Source organism: Muscardinus avellanarius (assembly GCF_963383645.1).
Source record: "Muscardinus avellanarius genome assembly, chromosome: 2".
Lineage (NCBI taxonomy): Eukaryota > Metazoa > Chordata > Mammalia > Rodentia > Gliridae > Muscardinus > Muscardinus avellanarius.
Window position 1 is genome coordinate 41,946,715 of NC_137787.1, and position 20,188 is coordinate 41,966,902.

Below are 20,188 nucleotides of genomic sequence, written 5' to 3' on the forward strand. Positions count from 1 at the left end.
ATTAGGTTAGAATGTGGGGGAAGTTGGGTCTTCAGGAGTTGTTTGAATAAGGAGGGATATGGGGAGTGAAATCTCAGGACAGTGGTTTGGTGCAGAGAGGGTTAGAGGTGAATGAGTCACCTCCCAGGGTTGCTGAACTGGAGTCAGTGGTTGGTTCCTGGCTTTGGCACTCGGGGTGGATGTTTATATCTGCTGCAGCCTTGTATGTGCAGGAAGGACGGTGTCAGGAAGAGGGTCACACTCAGGTTACTGCTCAGGTGCCTGGAGGGTGCCTGGACACACCTTTCTTGCCTTCTGATAGCCACTCTCTACACAGCAGACAACAGAATTTTTAAAAATGTAAATCATATCACTTTCCAGTGACTTTGCAGCATCTCTGAGTGGACACCTGACTCTTCACTGCAGTCTGCATGGGTGGGACGTCCCCAGAGCGTTGAGGAGCATGGTCCTTGGAGCAGGTCCTGGGTTTACTCTGCTTGTGACAGATTCATGACTTTGAACACATTTCTTAACCTGTCTGCACTGTGTTTCCTCATCACTAAGAATCTGTTAGTTTCTACCTCAAAGAGTCGATGGAAGTTTAGATGAGTTAATAAAGGTGTAACGTTAGGACGGTACCTGGTGCATAGAAGGCCCTTGAGAATGTTGTTGTTGTTGTTATTGTTGTTGTTGTTGTTATTATTATTATTATTATTATTATTATTATTATTATTATTATTATTATTCCCACTGTCTAAGAGCTAGCCCCTGCCTGTTTTCAACCTCATCTTTTCCTTCTCTTTGCCTCCTTCAGGCTGCTCTGGCTACATCACTCTGATACTTCTCAGACATGTTTGGCTGGTTCCTGTTTCAAAGTCTTTGCATTTTTTAGGTTTTTTTTTTTTTTTAAAAATACTTTTATTGGTGTATTGTAATTATACATTGTTCTGAAGTATAGAGTGCATTTCCCATTGGATCCCACCTCCTTTTTCTCCTTCTCCCATACATGTCTTTGAGATTGGCCTTGGTAATTTAATATATGTACATGTACACGACATTATCTCTATCCACCTTACTCTCCCCTCTCCCCTAAGCCCCCTCTATCACTCTGTTGGCATCTCTGCTTCTCTATCTGAGGTGATCCCTGTTTCCCAATTTCTCCCTAACTTCCACAAATGAAGGAAAACATACAACTATTTGCTTTTTAAGACTGGCTAATATTGCTTAGGATAATATTCTCGAATTCCATTTATTTTCCCGAAAATGACATAATCTTGTTCCTTATGGTTGAGTAAAATTTCTGCCATTTGCATTTACTTGCAGTTTGGAGTACTTTGCTCAGATCCCTGTTCAGATGTTTCCCTGACCAGCCTCTCTGCCCGCGCCCCAGCTAGGTGCATGTAGCCATGCTCGCTCTCCCTGACATTGCTTTACGTGTTTATATGTCTGTTTATGATTCACTTTCCCCACCAGACCAAAATCTGCACAAATACAGTACCTTTGACTCTTCCTGCCTGATTCCCTGTCACTTAGAATATTATCTGGCAGAGAGTGAATGCTTTATAAATATTTGTTGAATTAATTTTAATACTATTACAGTTTGAGGGAAGATGTTATGATTTTGGAAACTGTCCCTGGGGACCCCTGTTAGGCTCCCAGACACAATTTCCCTCAAAACACACAAAAAACACAAAAAACATGGGTTCTTGTCCTGAGCTAAGGATAGATATGCAATAGCCCGGACTCTTGCTGAAGATTTAAAGGAGTTTATTAAAAAGATAGAAACACAGAAGACAGTTACAGCCCCATGCCATTCAGGAGTGGCATAGGGGGATGGTTCGAAGGAATTCACCAAAAATCCCTGGATGCAGAGTATTCTTATAGCCAGCCCCATCAGATCTGAGGCAGGTCCTTTGATATGTAGATATCCTGCCCCATCTCTAGCCCAGGTGTCCTGCTCTGTCTCCAACACAGCCAGATCCGCCCCCTCCGGGGCAGGGGGGCAGCTCGGTCTCAGGCACAGACCCCCACACCTTTTGTTACACTTCAAAATGTGTTAAGTTGCTTATCTGGAATCTGGGATTTCCTCACATCTTTGAGGAAGTTTGCCTCTATTCAGAAATGTAAAAAGGCCCTAGGCTTCTTCTATTCCTTTGCTAATCATCCACCCACCGTGAAATCTGCTACCCTCTCCCCACAGCTCCTGGCTTTCTTCACTATCAGAAATATATTTTAAAATTGGAAATCTTTCCCAATACTGGTACATTTATACATATTGAAACCTCTTCCCAATACTGGTACAAATGCATATCATTTACTCTATTCCTTCAATAGTTGCTATTTCCCTTCTGTCTTTGGGGCTTGATCTGAGCTCTCTTTAGCCAATTTTTCACTTTGTCCCAAATTATAACCTTTAGGAAGAGATCATTTACTCCACTGTTTATCCTGGGAGTTCCTTAGCAGCAGGAAGTCTTGTTCTGCCCTGTCAGTCTGGGTGCACAGATAAGGACTCAAGCATTTTATTGTCATTGCCATAGCCTGTTCTGGAAGGGCCTAATACTGGATCTTGTGCTAAGCTGTTTACTAAGCTACTAAATGCCAGCCCCCTGTAGGCTTACATTCTCCTTGTGTAAGTGTGTTTGCTGGAGGGAGGAGGTACCCTCACAGGAGATGATAGGGAAGATAATATCCAAACACAACAACAGCATGTCCTGGGGGGAAAAAACTAGAAATGTTTAAAAATCAAGTTTTATAAGGAACACCTAGTTCCTTCTGACATTTTAATCATGAAATTGGATATAACCTATTGCAAATAACTTGTTCTATTTTCACAATGAGGTTTATTATAAATGTTGGTTGCAGCCAAATAAAATACAGGTTGCTTGATTGATAGAAGTGAGCCAGAAGTAATTTTTTTTCATTTGAAGTGTTATCAAATAATTTGGGTTCTCATAAATCCTACATAGGAAAGTGTTTATTTGGTAAAAATAAGTAAAACTTCAGGTAGAAATATTCTAAAATTCTTTGTCAAAAAGGAAATTGTTTAATGTGTTTCAAAGGCTTTTATCAGAAACCAGTCAAGTGACCTTTAGTGCATCGATGTGTCAAATTAAAAGATAAAAAAACAGCTGAATTTCGCTGGGCGTGGTGGTACACCCTTGTAATCCCTGCGCTTCCAGGAACCCCAGTACCACCAAAAAAAAAAAAAAAAAAAAAAAAAGCTGATTTCATGACGCTCAGCAATGTTCTGTAATTAGGTATAAATGTTAGTTAGAAATCCTTGCTATAAATATTTGGAGTTTAAACTGATCTTGTTAAGTAGACAAATAAAACTTACGTGGAACTTGCAATATTGTCCTTGTTTGCCCTTACTCTGAACAAGATGGAGATCTCTTTGAAAAGCCTTTATGCATTGCTTGGTGAGAATGTTATTTGCCCGTGTGTATTTAACAATATAATACTAATATCTGGCTACTCTCATATAATCATGAGAATATATCAAGACCCTCTCATTTAACTACATTTGAGTACCGTGTGCCAGATACTGTGCTAGGTACTTGGGATAAATCAGCAAACAAATACATGAGAATCCTTGGGCACTTGGAGTTTGCATCCTAAAGAAAAGACAGACATTATACCAGCTGTGTAAGTAGATGGGGTATAATGCTAGAAGGTGGTAAGTCTGTGGAGAGGAATTGATCAGAGTAAGATATCTGTCCAGGAATTCTGGAGGAGTGGTGGACTAATAGGGAAAGTCAGAAGTGGGCTTCACTGAAAAGTTGATGGATATGTAAGCAAGAAAATTGAAGGGAGGGATTGAGCCATAAGTTTATCTGGGGTAATATTTTTTCTCAGCAAATCATTGTAATGTTTTTAGGAAAATAACCATGTAAGTGGTTCCAAAACCATTCTTGCCATAGTTCACTCCCAGTGTGTGGCCTGTTTCCATTGTAATCTCTGAGCAAGTCTCATACCCAGAGAGTCTTGCAAAGGTTAAAAATTCATGATGAAATTTGTTAGTGAGTTCTTATAACACTGAAATTGATACTTTCTTTGGCACACTAAGAGATGAGACCTACCTTCCCCAGCAGCTAGTTTAGACCTCAAAGTTATTGCCTGAGTTTTTCTGTCAGCACCTTAGTGCCGTTCAGGTGACCTGCCTGGCACAATGCTGGTGAATTTGCACTCTCTCAGCAGTCATGTGGTTCTTGTGACTGTGTGTTCTTTTCCCAGGTCTAGAATGATCATTTTGATTCAAATTATAACTTAGTCTAAATCTCAAGTCTCAGGGAATCTAATTCTCCAGTGTAGCCAGAATCAAGTTGGGACCCTTTATGATCCAGTATCCAGGCACAGATATTTTCAGTTGTACTCAAAAGATAACTGAAAATCAACTTAGATGTTTATGCTTCTATTTTTTTGAGAAAATGTAGGAGGAAATGGAACTATTTTAGAGCAAAACAGTAAACATTATTTTCCATCTCTCTGGTACAATCTGTCATATTATTTTTCTCACAAAAAGTTTATCTATTTTTGACAACCCCACCCAACTTGTGTTGATTAGAAGAATAGTGAGGACTTTGAAGAAGGTTTTTATCTTGATTTTTACCTCTGTTATTCCATGTAGGTTTTGTAGATATTCATATTGACATAGAAACATTTCCAAATGCAAAATACATTTGGATATGTTGCATACATCTGGTCATATTTCTTATATATCCCCTTTTTTCCATAAAAGCCTATTATAGGATATTTTATGGAAATCTAAATTTATGTATGGGAAAAATTAGCCTTTTTTGGGAGGGGATGGTACTGGTAATTGGACCCAGGGGAATTCTACCTCTAAGCTGTAGGGTCTCACTAAATTGCTGAAGGCCTCACTAAGTTGCTGAGGCTGTCCTTGAACCTGCCATCTTCCTGTCTTAGCCTCCCAAGTACTGGAATTATAGGTATGTGCTACAATGTCTGGCTAAAATTAGTCTTTTAAAGATCATTTTTTTACTCATCTCTGTGTTTGAAATATTATGGGGAAGAAAGGGTTTGAAAAAAGTTAAAAATCTATATGTTTACAATATTTTAGCATTTTGTGGCTTTTTTTTAATGGAGGACTGAGGATAGAACCTAGGGGCATCTACCTCTGAGCTACCCCCCTAACCCTATTTTATTCTTTTTTCTTTTTTTTTTCTTTCCTTTTTTTTTTCCCCCCCCCCGGTATTGGGAATTGAACCCAGGGGCATTCTACCTCTGAGCTACACCCCCAGCCTATTTTTTATTCTTTATTTTGAAACAGGGTCTCACTGAGTTGCAAAGGGCCTCACTAAGTAGCGGAGGCTGTACATGAACCATGATTCTCCTGTCTCAGCCTTCTGAATGCTGGGATGACAAGCATGCACCACCACACCCGGCTTATTCTTTATTTTGAAACAGGGTCTTGCTGAGTTAGTTGCAAAGGGCCTCACTAAGTAGCTTAGGCTGTCCGCAAACCATGATCCTCCTGTCTCAGCCTCCCAAATGCTGGGATTACAAGTGTGTGCCACCACACCCAGCTATTTTGTGGCATTTTAAAAATGAATTAATTCTTTTGAAAAAAGTTACTCTTTACAATCATACTGTAAGTTACCACAATGAATTAAACTATTCTAAGGAAGAAAAGGATAATGTCCTGGGGCCCAGGCAACAATAGTAATTTTGTCACAGAATTCATCTTTAAATACGGCCATTTTTTTTGTTGCTTCTGATGACCATTCATAGAAGGGGAAAAAATTTTCCCTCCTTTAAAAAGTATGCCTATGAAATGGATGGGGGAGAACTTAATTATGGAGTTAGACTTGTAGATCTCCCAAAAGATAGCTCCATAGGCATCTCCCCAAGACACTTCAAACTTAACAGACCCTGTGCCCTATTAGTCAATAGGATGCACCAATCCTTCCTCCTTGTTCTTCCTCTAACAAAGTATTCACACCTCTATTATAGCATTTTTTTTTTGCAATGCCTTATATCTATGTTTCAGTCTTCCTCCACTATTCTGTCAACTCCTTTTGGCAGGAAGCAGATGTTTTTGGTTTTCATAGTAGGCAGTCAATAGATGAACATTGAATGAATGAATGAGAATGAATGAACAAGCTAACCAATTAGAGAGACAACAGTCCAAGAGATGTACATGGTCCACACATTGATGTTTCCTGGGAAATTACCATGGAACAGAATTTTTTTCAATTGTGATTCTTATAACCTCTAACAGAATCAACTGGTTGGGAGTCCTTGCTAAAACTCATTTTTCTGGGCCCACCTTCAAACTTACTGAATCAGAATCCCTGGAAGAGTAGCATAGGAATTAACATGTAAAAGAAGCGCCCAGGAATTCATTGTGCACAATGGAGTAGCAAAGTCATTGTCCTGAGGATCAATTAGTTAAAAGGGAAGGTAGCCAGTGATGATTTATGATAGTAAAGGTGCAGGAGATGTTGTTAAGTCTGCTGATCTATAGGTTTTGTTTAAGACCTTTTAAGTGTTGCTCCTAAAAATGATGTAGTTTAAGGAATAGGAACACACCCTCAACTAATTAACAAGCTCTGAGAAAATTCTTTGAGCTTCTAGTTAATAGAAGACAGTTGCATGGGAGGGAATCATACCTTAATCTTTCATCTTTTGAGTTCAAACTTTGTTTTCTTGGAAAAACAGACATAACACATGTAATGTCATTAGTACAACCAGAATTAATTATCCCTACAGAGTAATTAAAAAGAAAATTCTAAAATGAAATCACTTTGGGAAAGTATCATGGATTACTAAAAAGGGCAAGGATAAAGATTTTTACAATTTTCTGATTAAGTTCCCACAATATTCACAAACATATAAATATAAAAAATATTTCAGAGGGACTTTAGAGCTTTGTGTCTGTGGATTTGAAGACAATGTACAGCCAACTAGACTTAGAATACAGATGCAGAAGTCCCTTATATAAAATGGCATGGTATTTGCATATCTCCTATGTACATCCTTTTTTGTACTTTAAACCATTTCTTGATTACTTATAATACTTCACACAATATAAATGTTGTGTAAATAGTTGTTATACTGTATTACTGAGGAAATAAGGACAAGGAAAAATGTAAATACATGTTTAGTACAGATAAAATTTCCCCCCAAAATATTTTCTACCTGTAGCTCATCAAATCCATGGATTTGTAACTATCATTTATGAAGGGTTGATTGTAATGAAGACCTATGAGCTGATTGTGGTGTATACCTGTAATCCCAGTACTTGGGAGGCTAAGACAGGAGGATCACAAGTTCAAGGATAGACTCAGAAGGCCTTTAGCAACCTAGTGAAATCATATTTCAAAATCAAAAATAAAATGGAGTTGGGGTATAGCTCAGAGATAGAATGCCAGTGAGTTCAATTCCCAGTACCATAAGAAAAAAAGGAGGAAAAGGGGGAAGAGGAAGAAGAGAAGGAGGAGGAGGGAAAGGAGGAGGAGGAGGAAGGGGGGAGGAGGAGAAAATGATGATGGTGGTGATATATGAGACAAAATGGGACAAGATTTATATAAACTTTCCACACTAAAATTAGATTTAGAGAATGTCTTTATGTGTATATACTATACATCTTCAATAAATTTTTTTAAATTTTATTCCACCTAAGAAATTACTCCCAAATATCTGAACTATACATGCCTATAAAATAGAATCTATTGTAACTGAAGAACAAATACTTTAATCCTAGTTGGAAGGAAAATAAGAATGAGGTGGGAAGGGAAGTAAATAAGGTAATGGTCAAAGAGGAAAGATGAAACCATGGCAGCTGATGAGCTTATGAGTTGACTTATATCTCACTGTATATATAAGATTTGTGTTCAATGTGACTGTGAATAATCATGATGTATTTTAACCATTTGATTTAAGGGTACAGACTTTCTTTCTTCACCCATCATAAATTTAACCAAAGGAACCATGAACCAGCCTGGGCCAGGTTGGTTAAGTTAGAGATTCAAGGTTTATCCTAATCCACTTGAGCTGGTGGGTGAATGTAGCACCCGCCTCTATGCCTGTTTTATCTTGGTGAAGGGTCTGTGGAAGACAGAAGGAAGCATCACAATGTGTATTTCCCCTTATTTCCTACTTCTAAGGCTAAGCAGGATACTCAGGAAATGTAGTATTTCTCTGTGCGAGTGAATGTGTCTGGCAAAGAAAGCAATAGTAGTGATTTTCTTAGAGCCACAGATGTGGACACTGATTCTCTGTCACAGCTTCTTCCCAGGAACCCGTAAAGGGGTCCAGAAAGCCTCAGGGATCCCTTGGCCTCAGACATCTTAGATTTATTCTTCTTATCCCATTCTTACCCTTCCATTCTTTTTCTGCTCCTTGGTGGTCCATCTTTTCAAAATTTTTATATCAGAAGTATGTATTTAGTTTGGCTTATTGGACCATTAGAGGAAAAAATGCTAGTAAAACCAGAAGGGCCAGTGCTCTCACAGTGAGACCACATCACCAAGTGCAATTTTCTTTAGGGTGCTTGTTGTAGTGACCCTAGTGCCTGTTCCTTAAAACCAGATTGATGTTGCCTCATCCTTTCTGAGGCCTTAAGAGGAAACTGCCACAATAATGTTTTTAGAAAATCTCCCATATGCATCACTAATTTTTTCAAAATAGATGCTGTGTGAATAGTTGGATACTTTCTTGTTGCTGTTCCTTAGTTCTGTTCCATTGAGGTCCAGCTTCCTGTGCTTTCCAGGTAATCAATAGCTAATAAGTAAACTTACTTGTGAAAATAGAAGAGCCCCTACCCTCACCCAGGGCTCTCTGTCCAAGTATCTTATGTTAGCAGATACTTACGTAGTCTAACCTGAATCTGTGACACGCCCCCTTGGCTTCTTCAAGAGATTCTGAAGAGGCGAGTGTTTGTAACTGGCCACATTGATGCCTTGAACAGAACTGGGGTTTTGTTGGCAAGGAAGATGTTCAGTGCTGAGCAGTGTGCCCTAATGAGCCACATGGCATGTTTTCAAATCTAGTGTTAAGCAATTGCCTAAGCCTTCTTCATAGCAGCATCTTTGTTATGCTTCTGTATGCAATGCGGTTCTTTGCTTGCTCTGTTTGTCTAGGAGAGGAGGTGATTCCATGAGCGGGTTGTGATTTTCCTTTCTTAAAAAAACTATGGCTGCTTCTTGGCCTTTATCAACAGAGAAGCTTTGACCTATAACAAGCTAAATGTAGATGGCTTGAAAAGGCCATCGCTCCCTAAGTTCTATGGCTTTCAATATAGTGAAACAAACCAGGAAGGCCCCAGGACAACTGCAAACAGAAATCCCTTTGACCCCCTCACCTTGGCCCACTTTCTATTCTTTATGCTTAAAAGAGAAAGATTATTTTCTTGGAACTATTCCTTTGGGCCCAGGGCCTTTTCTCCATCCTATTTTAGCACAGCTCTTAGTTATCCTTGCCTGCATTACTCCAGATCTTAATTAAAATATATTCACAATCCTTTTTCTGAGGAAAACAAATGAGATACTTGGGATGTGAAGAGCCAGTGTCACCATACACTTTTCAGTGTACCTAGAAAACTTTGAATGCTCTCCTCTTCATGTTTTCTTGTTTCATTTGTTCCTCTGGGCCCCTAAGACAGAGCCTAAAACTAGTATGAGTATGAGTTGAGTAAGTTATATACTGTGAATCCCTTCAGGTGCTGGGGCAGATCCCAAGGCAGCCGGAGCATCCTTGACTGTCATTCTGAGTTGAAAGCATGTCTTCTACTTACTCCAGTGGATGTTACCACAGGAAGCTTGGGAAATGCCACCTTCAGGCCAATTCTTTGGGTCATTGTCCTTTCTTTCCTTCTTCCATGTGAAAGAGGAACACTGTCTTTCTACTTATCTGGGCTTAAGGTCTACTGCCTTTGGCCTTTTGCAAAAGATTGTCCCAGAAAATGTGATGCTTTGGCTGATGTCACCTGAGCACTAGTTTTGGTAAAGCTGTGCTGTATTTTCTTGGCTTCAGGCCTCTTTTGTTCAACCCTGTCCCTCTCCTCCCCCTCCCCACTCCCTCCTTTTTTTTGCAGTTCTGGGGATTTGAGCTCAGGGCCTCATACACATACTAGGAAGATGCTCTACCATTGAGCTATATTCCAGCCTCTTCATCCTATGTTCAGTTCTCTTATGTTCTCCTAGTTTTGCACCTTTTTTTTTTTTTTGATGAAGGATATCATAGCCTGGAGCTCACCTCCAACCTCTTTCTTATAAAATAGTTCATTGCTGAAGCCAGAGCCAGGGAACTGTTTGTTTTTTTTGTTTTGTTTTAATATTTTATTGGTGAATGTAGTCATACATCTTAATGGGATAAAAGATGGTGAAGACATACATGCACACATCACCCAATTAACCCTTACTCAATTCCCACCCTATTCCCTCCCCCTCCTTCCTTCCCATGCTTGGCTTAGTGATTGACTTTAATATGGTTTGTTAAAATACATCACATGCATTAAAGGATTTCTCTCTTCCCCATCACATCCCTTCAGGTCGCCTTATTTGCTCATCTATAGAATCTTCTTTATCTAGAGTTCCTCCTATGACCAATTTCTCCCTAGCTTTTGCATATTAGGGAGAGGATCCGATTTTTTATTTTTTGTGACTAATTTCACTTAGCATAATGTCCTCCAGATCTGTTAATTTCCCTGTAAATGATGTAATTGTATTTTTTATGCCTGAGTAAAATTCCATTGTGTACATATCCTACAGTTTTATAATCCATTCATCTGTTGATGGACATCTTGACTGGTTCCATAGTTTGGCAATGGTGAATTGTGCAGCTATAAATATAGAAACGCATGCATTAGTTTGGTAGTTTGGTTTCCTTTCTTTTGGGTAGATATGTAGAAGTGGTATTGCTGGATCATATGGTAGGTTTGTTCCAATTCTTCTGAAGATCCTCCATATTGTTTTCCAAAGTGGTTGCACTAATTTGCAATCCCAGCAGTGTATTAGAGTTCCCACTTCTCTACATCCTCGCCAACACTTGTTTGTGTTCTGAATGATTGCCATTCTAGTTAGAGTTAGGTGAAATCTCAGGGTAGTTTTCATTTGCATCTCTCTGATTGCTAATGATGTTGAGCATTTTTTTTCATGCATTTATTGGCCATTTGAATTTCTTCCTTCAATGACAATGAAGTGTCACTTCAATAGACAATGAAGTGTCTATTTAATTCACTTGCCCATTTTTTGACTGGGTTATTTGTCTTCTTAGTGCTGAGTTTCTTGAGTTCTCTGCATATTCTATATATTAGTCATCTATTGGAGGACTAGGTGGCAAAAATCTTCTCCCATTCTATTGGTTCTCAGATGAGGTTCTGGATTGCTTCCTTTGCTGTACAGAAGCTCTTCAGTTTCATGCAGTCCCACGTATTGATTCACCTTTTAATTTGTTGTGCCTTTGGGGTCTTGTTGAGAAAGTTTTTATCTGAGACTATGTGTTGCAGTGTTGGACTTAGGCCCTCTTCAAGGAGCCTTAAGATCTCTGGTCTAATTTCCAAGTCTTTGATTCATCTTGAATTGACTCTTGTGCAAGGTGAGAAGGTGGGATTTATTTCCATTTTTCTGCATATAGTTAACCAGTTTCACCAACATCATTTGTTGAACAGGCTGTGTTTTTTTTCCAGTGTATGTTTTTGGCCCCTTTGTCAAAAATCAATTGGCTGTGTGTGGATTTGTTTCTGAGCCTTCTATTCTGTTCCACTGGTCTATGTATATATTTTTGTACCAGTAACATGCTGCTTTTATTACTATAGCTTTGTAGTATAGTTTAAAGTCAGGTATTGTGGCCAGGCATGGTGGCACACGCTTGTAATCCCCATACTTGGGAGGCTAAGACAGGAGGATTGCACAGGTTTGAAGCCAGCCTCAGCTACTTAGTGAGATTCTTAGCAACTTAGTCAGACCCTGTTTCCAAATAAAAATAAACTCAGGTATTGTGATTCTTCCTGCATTGTTTTTGTTGTTGAGAAATACTTTGGCTATTCTGGGTGTTTTGTTGTTCCAAATGTACTTAAGGACTGATTTTTCTATGTCTGTGAGTAATGATCTTGGTAATTTAATGGGTATTGCATTGAATCTGTAGATCACATTTGGAAGTATGGCCATTTTGATGATATTTATTCTGTCTATCCATGAACATGAAAGATCTTTCAAACTTCTAAGGTCTTTTTCAATTTCTTTTTTCAATGTTTTATAATTTTCTTTGTAGAAGTGTTTTCTAGATTTCTTTTTCAGTGGATTTATGGTTGGTGTACAGAAAAGCTTCAGATTTTTTTTTCTTTTTTTTTTTTTTTTTTTGCGGCACTGGGGATGGAACCCAGGGGAATTCTACCTATGAGCTACACCCCCAGCCCTAATTTTTTATTCTTTGTTTCTGAAACAGGGTCTCACTGAGTTGCAAGGGTTCTTACTAAATAACTTAGGCTGTCCGCGAACCAGGATCCTCCTATTTCCACCTCTTGAATGCTGGGATTACAAGCATGAGCCACCAAGCCTGGCTAAGCTTCAGATTTTTTAAGATTGATTTTTGAATCCAGACACTTTGCTGATTTTGTTGATCAGTACTCTAAGTCTTTTGGTTGAGTTTGTTGGGTCTTCTAAGTACAGTATCATGTCATCTGCAAATAGTGAAAGTTTGAGTTCTTTTCTTATTTGTACTCCTTTGATTTCCTTTTCTTGCTTTATTGCGCTGGGTAGAGCCACAAGTACTATATTGAAGGGAAGTGGTGATAATGGACATCTTTTTCTTTTTCCTGTTTTTAATGAAACTTCTTGAAGTTTTTCCTCATTTGATATGATGTTGGCTGTGGATTGATGTTGTTGTAGATTCCCTTTATGATGTTTAGGTATGTTCCTTTTATTCTGATTCTCTACAGTGGTTTAGCATAAATGGGGATTGGATTTTATCAAATGCTTTTTTCAGTGTCTATTGAAATGATCCTGTGACTTTTGTCTTTGGTTCTGTTTATATGGTGAATTACATGGATTGATTTTTCAAATGTTGAACCAGCCTTGCATCTCTGGTCATGATATATGATTTTCTTGTTGTGGTTTTGAATGCATGTTGTGAGTATTTTGTTTAGCAGTTTTTCATCTAAGTTCATCAAAGATATAGGCCTACAGTTTTCTTTCCTTGAGCTGTCTTTATTTGGTTTGGTATTAATATGATGTTGGCTTCATAGAATGTATTTGGGAGAACCCTGTTTTTTTTCTATTTCATGAAATAGTTTGAGGAGTATTGGAATTAGCTCTTCTATAAATGTTTTATAAAATTCACATGGGAAACCATCTGGGTCTGGGCTTTTCTTTGATGGTAAGCTCTTTATTGCTGTTTCAATCTCTTATATTGTTATTGGTTGGTTTAAATTTTCTATATCTTCTTGACTCATTTTAGGCAGGTTGTATTTATCTAGAAAGTTGCCAATTTTTCCAGATTTTCCATTTTGTTGGAGTATAGTGTTTCAAAGTAGTTTCTGATAATTCTCTGGATTTCTACACTGTCAGGCATGATATTTCCTTTTTCATCTCTTTGTAATGTGTGTTGATTCTCTCTCTCTCTCTCTCTCTCTCTCTCTCTCTCTCTCTCTCTCTCTCGGTTAGGTTGGCTAGTGGTTTATCTATCTTGTTAATTTTTTCAAGAAACCAGCTTTTGGTTTTGTTGATTTTTCTGTATTTTTTTTATTCTCTACTTATTTGATTTATGCTCTGATTTTAATAATTTCCTATCTTCTACTGGCTTTGAGGTTAGATTGTTCCTGTTTTTCAAGGGCTTTGAGTGTGTCATTAGGTTATTTATTTGATGATTTTCTGTTTTTCTTATGTGAGCACCTAGTGCTATAAATTTTCCTCTTAATACTGCTTTAAGAGAGTCTCATAGGTTTTCATATGTGTATCTCTATTTTCATTTGTTTTTTAAAGTTTCTTTATTTTACCCCTTACTTCTTCTATGACCCATTCTTCATTCAGCAATGTGGTGTTCAGTCTCTACATGTTTATGTAGTTTTTATAGGTCTTCTTAGAGTTGATTTATAGTTTCATTCCATTATGGTCTGAAATGACACTGGAAAGTATGCCACATTTTTTTAACTTGCTAGTGCTCACTTTGTGGATCAGGATGTGATCTATTTTGGAGAAGGTTCTGTAAGAAGCTGAGAAAAATGTGAACTCTGCTGTAGTTGGGTGGAATATTCTATATGTGTCTAACAGGTTCATTTGATTAATGGTGTTCTTTAGTTCTGAGGCATCTTTACTGACCTTTTGTCTAGAAGATCAGTCTAATAGCATGAGAGGGGTGTTGAAATCTCCCAGTATTATTTTATTGGGATTTATGTGTGACTTAATATCACAAAGAGTTTGTTTTATGAAAGTAGCTGCACCTATGTTTGGAGCATAAATGTTGACTATCATTATTTCCTTGTCCTGGATTATTCCTTTTACTAGTAAAAAAAAAAATGGACTTCTTTGTCTTTTCTAATAAGCTTGGGCTTGGAGTCTAACTTGTCTGATATCATAGTTGCTACTCCTGCTTGTCTTTGAGTTCCATTGGCATAGATTACTTTGCTCCAGTCCTTTACCTTAAATTTGTTAATATCTCTACTTGTAAGGTATGTTTCTTGCAGGCAGCAGATAGATGGGTTCTGGTTTTTAATCTATTTTGTCACTTTATGTCTTTTTATTGAGAAGTTGAGGCCATTTACATTCAGTGTGATTATTGACAGATGATTTTTTAATTCCTAACATATTGAGATTTAACTTCTGTTTAAGATAGTGTTTGTTTTCCTTTGCTTAATTGTTTACTGTATGGAAATTTTTGTTTATCTGGTTCTGGCATGTATTGCTTATTTCTTCTTTGCAGATAATCTCTTTGTGTATTTTTTCTAGTGCTGGCTTGCAAGACATAAATTCCTTCAGCTTCTGTTTGTCTTGGAAGATTTTATTTCCCCATCTAATTTGAGAGATATTTTTGTTGGGTAGGAAATCTTTGGCTGCTAGTTGTTTTCTTTCTGAGTTTGGAATATGCTACTCCAGGCCCTTCTGGCTTTCATAACTTGGTTTGGGAAGTCTGGAGTGATCTGAAGTCACTTGGTCTTTTGTTTTTGTTGTCTTTAAGATTCTTTCCTTGGCTTCTACATTGGTAAGTTTGACTATTATGTGGCATGGGGAACCTTTTCTCTGATATTGTCTAAAGGGGGTTCTATAAGTTTTCAGTACCTGTGTATCAAACTCTTGCTCCGTGTTTGGAAAATTTTCTGATATTACCTCTTTGAAAAGTTTGTGATTCCTTTGGTTTCACCTTCTTTTTCCTCCTCTATGCCAATTATTCTTAGGTTAGCTCTTTTAAAATGGGGCCATATTTCTTCAGTGTCCAATTCATGCTTTCGAATTATTTTTTCTAAGTTATATACTATGTGTTCATTTTTGGAGTGATCATCTTCTAAGAGCGAGATTCTATTCTCCATGTGGTCTAATTGATTGTTGATCGTTTGAATTAAGGACTTCACTTTGATGATTTCATCCTTTATTTCTTTCAGACTCTAAATTCTTTTCAGAAGCCCTATATTATTTCTACAGCTGCATTTCTGATTTGAACTTTTGGAGATCTCTACAATTCTGTGTTGTCAGGTTCCATTATCGTGGTGTTTTGGGAGCTCATTGCTCTCTTGTTATTCCTCCTTCTCATGATTTCAGAAGTTTGTATCTGCTGCTTTTTATAGATTACTCTCAGTCTCTAGATATCAGCTGGTATATCCAAGGGCAAGTTGTATTGTATTCAACAGTGAAGGTCGAGTGAGGAGGGAAGTGAAGTTGTAAAAAGAATAGGGTAAAACCTCAGATAGGATCAAACAGAATGAGAGTATGAGTTTGGTAAGGTAGTATATACTAGAGATTAAAGATAGTAAAAAAAAAAAAAAGTAGTATTCTAGTAACCACCGTAGAGTTTCTGTTATAGTGATAGAAAGTGGATTTAATACAAGACAAGGAAGAGAGAAGAAAAGAGAAAAAAGATATAAAAGGGACAAAAGAGAGTAGGTATATACAAGGGAAGAAGCTTGGGAGAGGCTTTGGGAAGAGGATAAAATAAAACAGGCATACACATTCTCACACACACAGAAAAAGAATCACTCTCACACACACAGAAAAAGAAAAAAAACCCCAAAATATCCCAACAACAAATTAATGCAACTCTACAAATAAATGACTATTCAGCAGACTCCCTCCGCAGTCTCTCTCCCTCCGCAGTCTCTCTCTTTGAAGACACCGAGTGTCATAGACAACTTTCCTGCTATAAGCTTGGTTTATCTGAATCTTTCTCAGTCTATGCAGATGGTCAGTATCAACAGGGCTGGATCTAGTATTAAACATAGGTCACTCTCCATGCTTTTCACATATTTGGAGTCTTGGTCTCTTTCTGTCTTGGTAGGTGGCATATGCCTCTGAGACCAAAGTCAATGTAAGAGTCTCTGTTCCCCACAGCTAGGGCTGGTCTGGTCTGACTTCTCTTCGTTCACTGTGATTGGGTGGTTTTTGGTGATCCTGGATATGCTACCAGTTGGGTCTAGTGTTAAGCATAGGTCTTCCCCCATTATCTGAGCCTGAGTCTGTCTGAGCTTCTGTTATGTCCAATAGCAGACTCCATCCCTACCTTCTCCAGGATGAACCACAGAGTCTTAGACCCAGGTAGTTTGTTGGGACTGCACGAGTCCCTGGGGGTGCAACTTTCCTGCTTGTCCCTTGGAGACAGTGGCTTCACCTATGATTTTGGTGTACACCGGTCTGGATTCCTGGATGGTGTGGTGAACTCAGCTGCCACTGCTGGAAGTTGTAGCAGGTGTTTGCACAGGAAGAACTGACAACTCTGATGATATGCAGCTGCTTACCTCAGGTCCCCGGTTGTTTTCCTTGTCTCTGAAGTCTGGTGCTGTGAGTCAAGATGGTGCTGTTGTGGTGCCCACCTCTGCAAGGTGGGCAACTTTATTTTCTGCTCTCTGATTGGACTTCTAATATTCTTTTTCCCTGTCCCTTATATCTATCCTTTTTATTCCTCAAAAGATAGTATTTTCTGCCTTTGTAGAATGCTGTTTTTGAGGGAATGGAGATCTGGTGTAAGCAGGACTGGTATGTGCTGCTTCTCTCAGTTGCCATCCTCCCAGAAGTCCTCAGTACTCTTTGTTTTTGTGGTATTGTCTTGCCAACAGTGACAACTCTGCCAAGCATAAGGATCCCATCTTCCTTCCAACTTCCCAGCCTGGCCTCATTATCCCAAGAAATGCAAATATAGAAGTAGAAGGAAATAATCTGCTTAGAGTAGGTCTCTAAGAATGGCATTAAGCCAGGCATGGTGGTACATGCCTGTTATTCTAGTACATGGGAGGCTGAGGCAGGAGGATCATGAGTTTAAGGACAGTCTTAACAACATAGCAAGACTCTTAGCATCCTAGTGAAACCCTGTTTCAAAACAAAAAGTAAAAAAGTTTGGGTGTGTAATTTAGAGGTAAAAATGCCCATGAGTTCAATTCCAGTTACCCCCTTATACACATTGAATAGTGTTAGCTGGGTGCAGTAGCACACATCTGTAATCCCAGTAGTTGGGAGGCCAAAACAGAAGAATTACAGGTTTGAGGCCAGCCTCAACAACTTAGAAAACTTTCAGCAATTTAGCAAGAGTCTTTTACAAAATAAAAAATGAAGTGGGATGAGTGTAGCTCAGAGGTAGGATCTGGATTCAATTTCCAGTACCACAAAAATGAATAAATAAAAATTTAAAAGGATAGTATTCATTAATATATTTTTCTATATACTTTGGAGCTTATATTGGCCTTGATGCTAAGAAAAAAACAGGTTAAAATTAAGCTTAAAGTGTTCCCTTGGTTTTTACAGATGAGAATTCTCCAGCCAACTTCTGGGATTCTAAGAACAGGGGTGTGACAGGGACACAAAAAGGACAAATTGTATGGAGAATTGAGCCTGGGCCCTACTTCATGGAACGTAAGTAACTGAGTTTAGTATTAAATATTGCATAAATGTGTGGAAATCAATAAAGTCTTTTCTGAATGTTATTTGAAAATTTCCTGGTTCTTATTTACATATGAATACCTTGGAGCCCCACAGTGAAAAATATATTGCTTTAAAAAATCCTTATTAGAAAATGTTCCATATTTTGAAAAAGGTGTTATATGTGTGTGCATAAATATGTATACACACAAATATATACATGTATATACAAATAAAAGTATATGTATATAAATATATGTAATACAGTTTATATAATGATAGTAAATGTTTATGCCCCAAATGTGGGGGCAGCCACATTTGCAAAACAAACCCTTCTGGACATCAGATCTAAAATAGACCCAAATATAATATATTGTGAGACTTCAACACACCTCTCACACCACTAGATCAATCTTCAAGGCAAAAGATGAGTAAAGTCTCTTCAGAATTAATGAAAACTATAAACCAAATGGACCTAATAGACATATAAAGAATATTTCAACCAGGAACAACAGAATACATATTCTTCTCAGCAGGACATGGTACCTTTTTCAAAATAGGTCACATCCTTGGCCACAAAGCAAGCACCAGAAAATCTAAAAGATGTAATATAATTCCATGCATCTTTTCAGACCATAATGGAATGAAAGTAGAAATCAACAACAGGAAGACCAAAAGAAACTATTTAAATGCATGGAGATTGAATGATACACTATTGAATGATGAGTGGGTGAGATCAGAAATTAGGGGAGAAATAAAGAAATTTCTGGAATTAAATGAAAATAGAGAAACAACTTACCAAAATTTATGGGACACTTTGAAGGCAGTGTTACAAGGAAAGTTTATAGCATTGATTGCCCACTTAAGAAGAACAGAGAGTCACCAAGTAAACAACCTAATGACACATCTCAAGGACCTAGAATGACTGCAACAGTGTAATCCCAAAGCCAGCATATGACAGGAAATTATTAAAATCAGAGCAGAAATAAATGAAATAAAGAACAAAAAAATTCAAAGAATCAACAAAACAAAAAGCTGTTTCTGTGAAAAGATTAATAATATTGACAAACCCTTGGCCAACCTAACCAAAAGAGAGAATCAACTCAAATTATTAAAATTAGAAATGAAAAAGGAGACATCACCACAGACAGGAAATTCAAAGAATTATCAGAAACTATTTTGAAAATTTATATTCCAATAGACTGGAAAACATGGATGAAATGGACAGATTTCTAAGCACATATAACCTACCTAAACTGAACCAAGATGACATAGCAAACCTAAACCAACCAATAACAAGCAAAGAAATAGAAACAGCAATAAAAATTCTGCCATCAAAGAAAATTCCAGACCCAGATGGGTTTCCAGCTGAATTCTACAAAACCGTCAGTGAAGAACTAATCCCAATACTTCACAAATTGTTCTGGAAAATTGAAAGAGATGGAAGGTCTCCTAAATTTCTTCTATGAGGCCAGTATCACAAACCAAATAAAGATACCTCAAAAAGGGAAAATTACAGATCAATATTCTTGATGAACATAGATGTGAAAATTCTAAATAAAATACTAGCTATATGCATTCAAAACCATATTAAGAGAATTGTACACCACAACCAAGTTGGTTTCATCCCAGAAAAAGCAAGGCTGGTTCAACATATGCAAATAAATACATGTTTTTCACCACATAAATAGAACTGAGAACAAAAACACATGATCATACCAATAGATGCTGAAAAAGCATTTGACAAAATCCAACACTCTACACTAGCAAAACAAATAACCCAATCAAGAAATGGGCCACTGAACTGAATAGACACTTAAAAAAGAAGAGACACATGGCCAATTGATCCATGAAAAGATGTTCAACACCACTAGCCATCAGGGAGATGCAAATCAAAACTACAATGAGATTCCATATAACCCTACTCAGAGTGGCAAGCATAAAGAACTCAAATAGCAACAAATGCTGGTGAGGATGTGGGGAAAGAGGAACTCTTTTACCCTGTTGGTGGGAAAGCAAACTAGTTCAGCTGCTATGGAGATCAGTTTGGAGATTCCTTAGAAAACTGGCAATGTATCCACCATATGATCGGCTTTACCACTCCTGGGTATCTTTCCAAAGGGTTTGAAATCAGAGAACTACAGCAACATATGCATATCCATGTTCATAGCAGCGCAATTTGTAATAGCCAA

At 37.8% G+C, this 20,188-nt stretch overlaps 1 protein-coding gene across 1 annotated transcript in view; it reads left to right on the forward strand.

Moving 5' to 3' along the window:
- The window catches only part of HECW2 (HECT, C2 and WW domain containing E3 ubiquitin protein ligase 2), a gene marked incomplete at both ends in the record, with an annotated part of 238,319 nt that overhangs the window by 65,719 nt on the left and 152,412 nt on the right, over positions 1-20,188 (forward strand). The window contains one exon of the mRNA XM_080690058.1: positions 17,883-17,990. Coding sequence (XP_080546184.1) covers positions 17,883-17,990 — 108 coding nt within the window. The remainder of the gene's footprint in view (positions 1-17,882; positions 17,991-20,188) is intronic.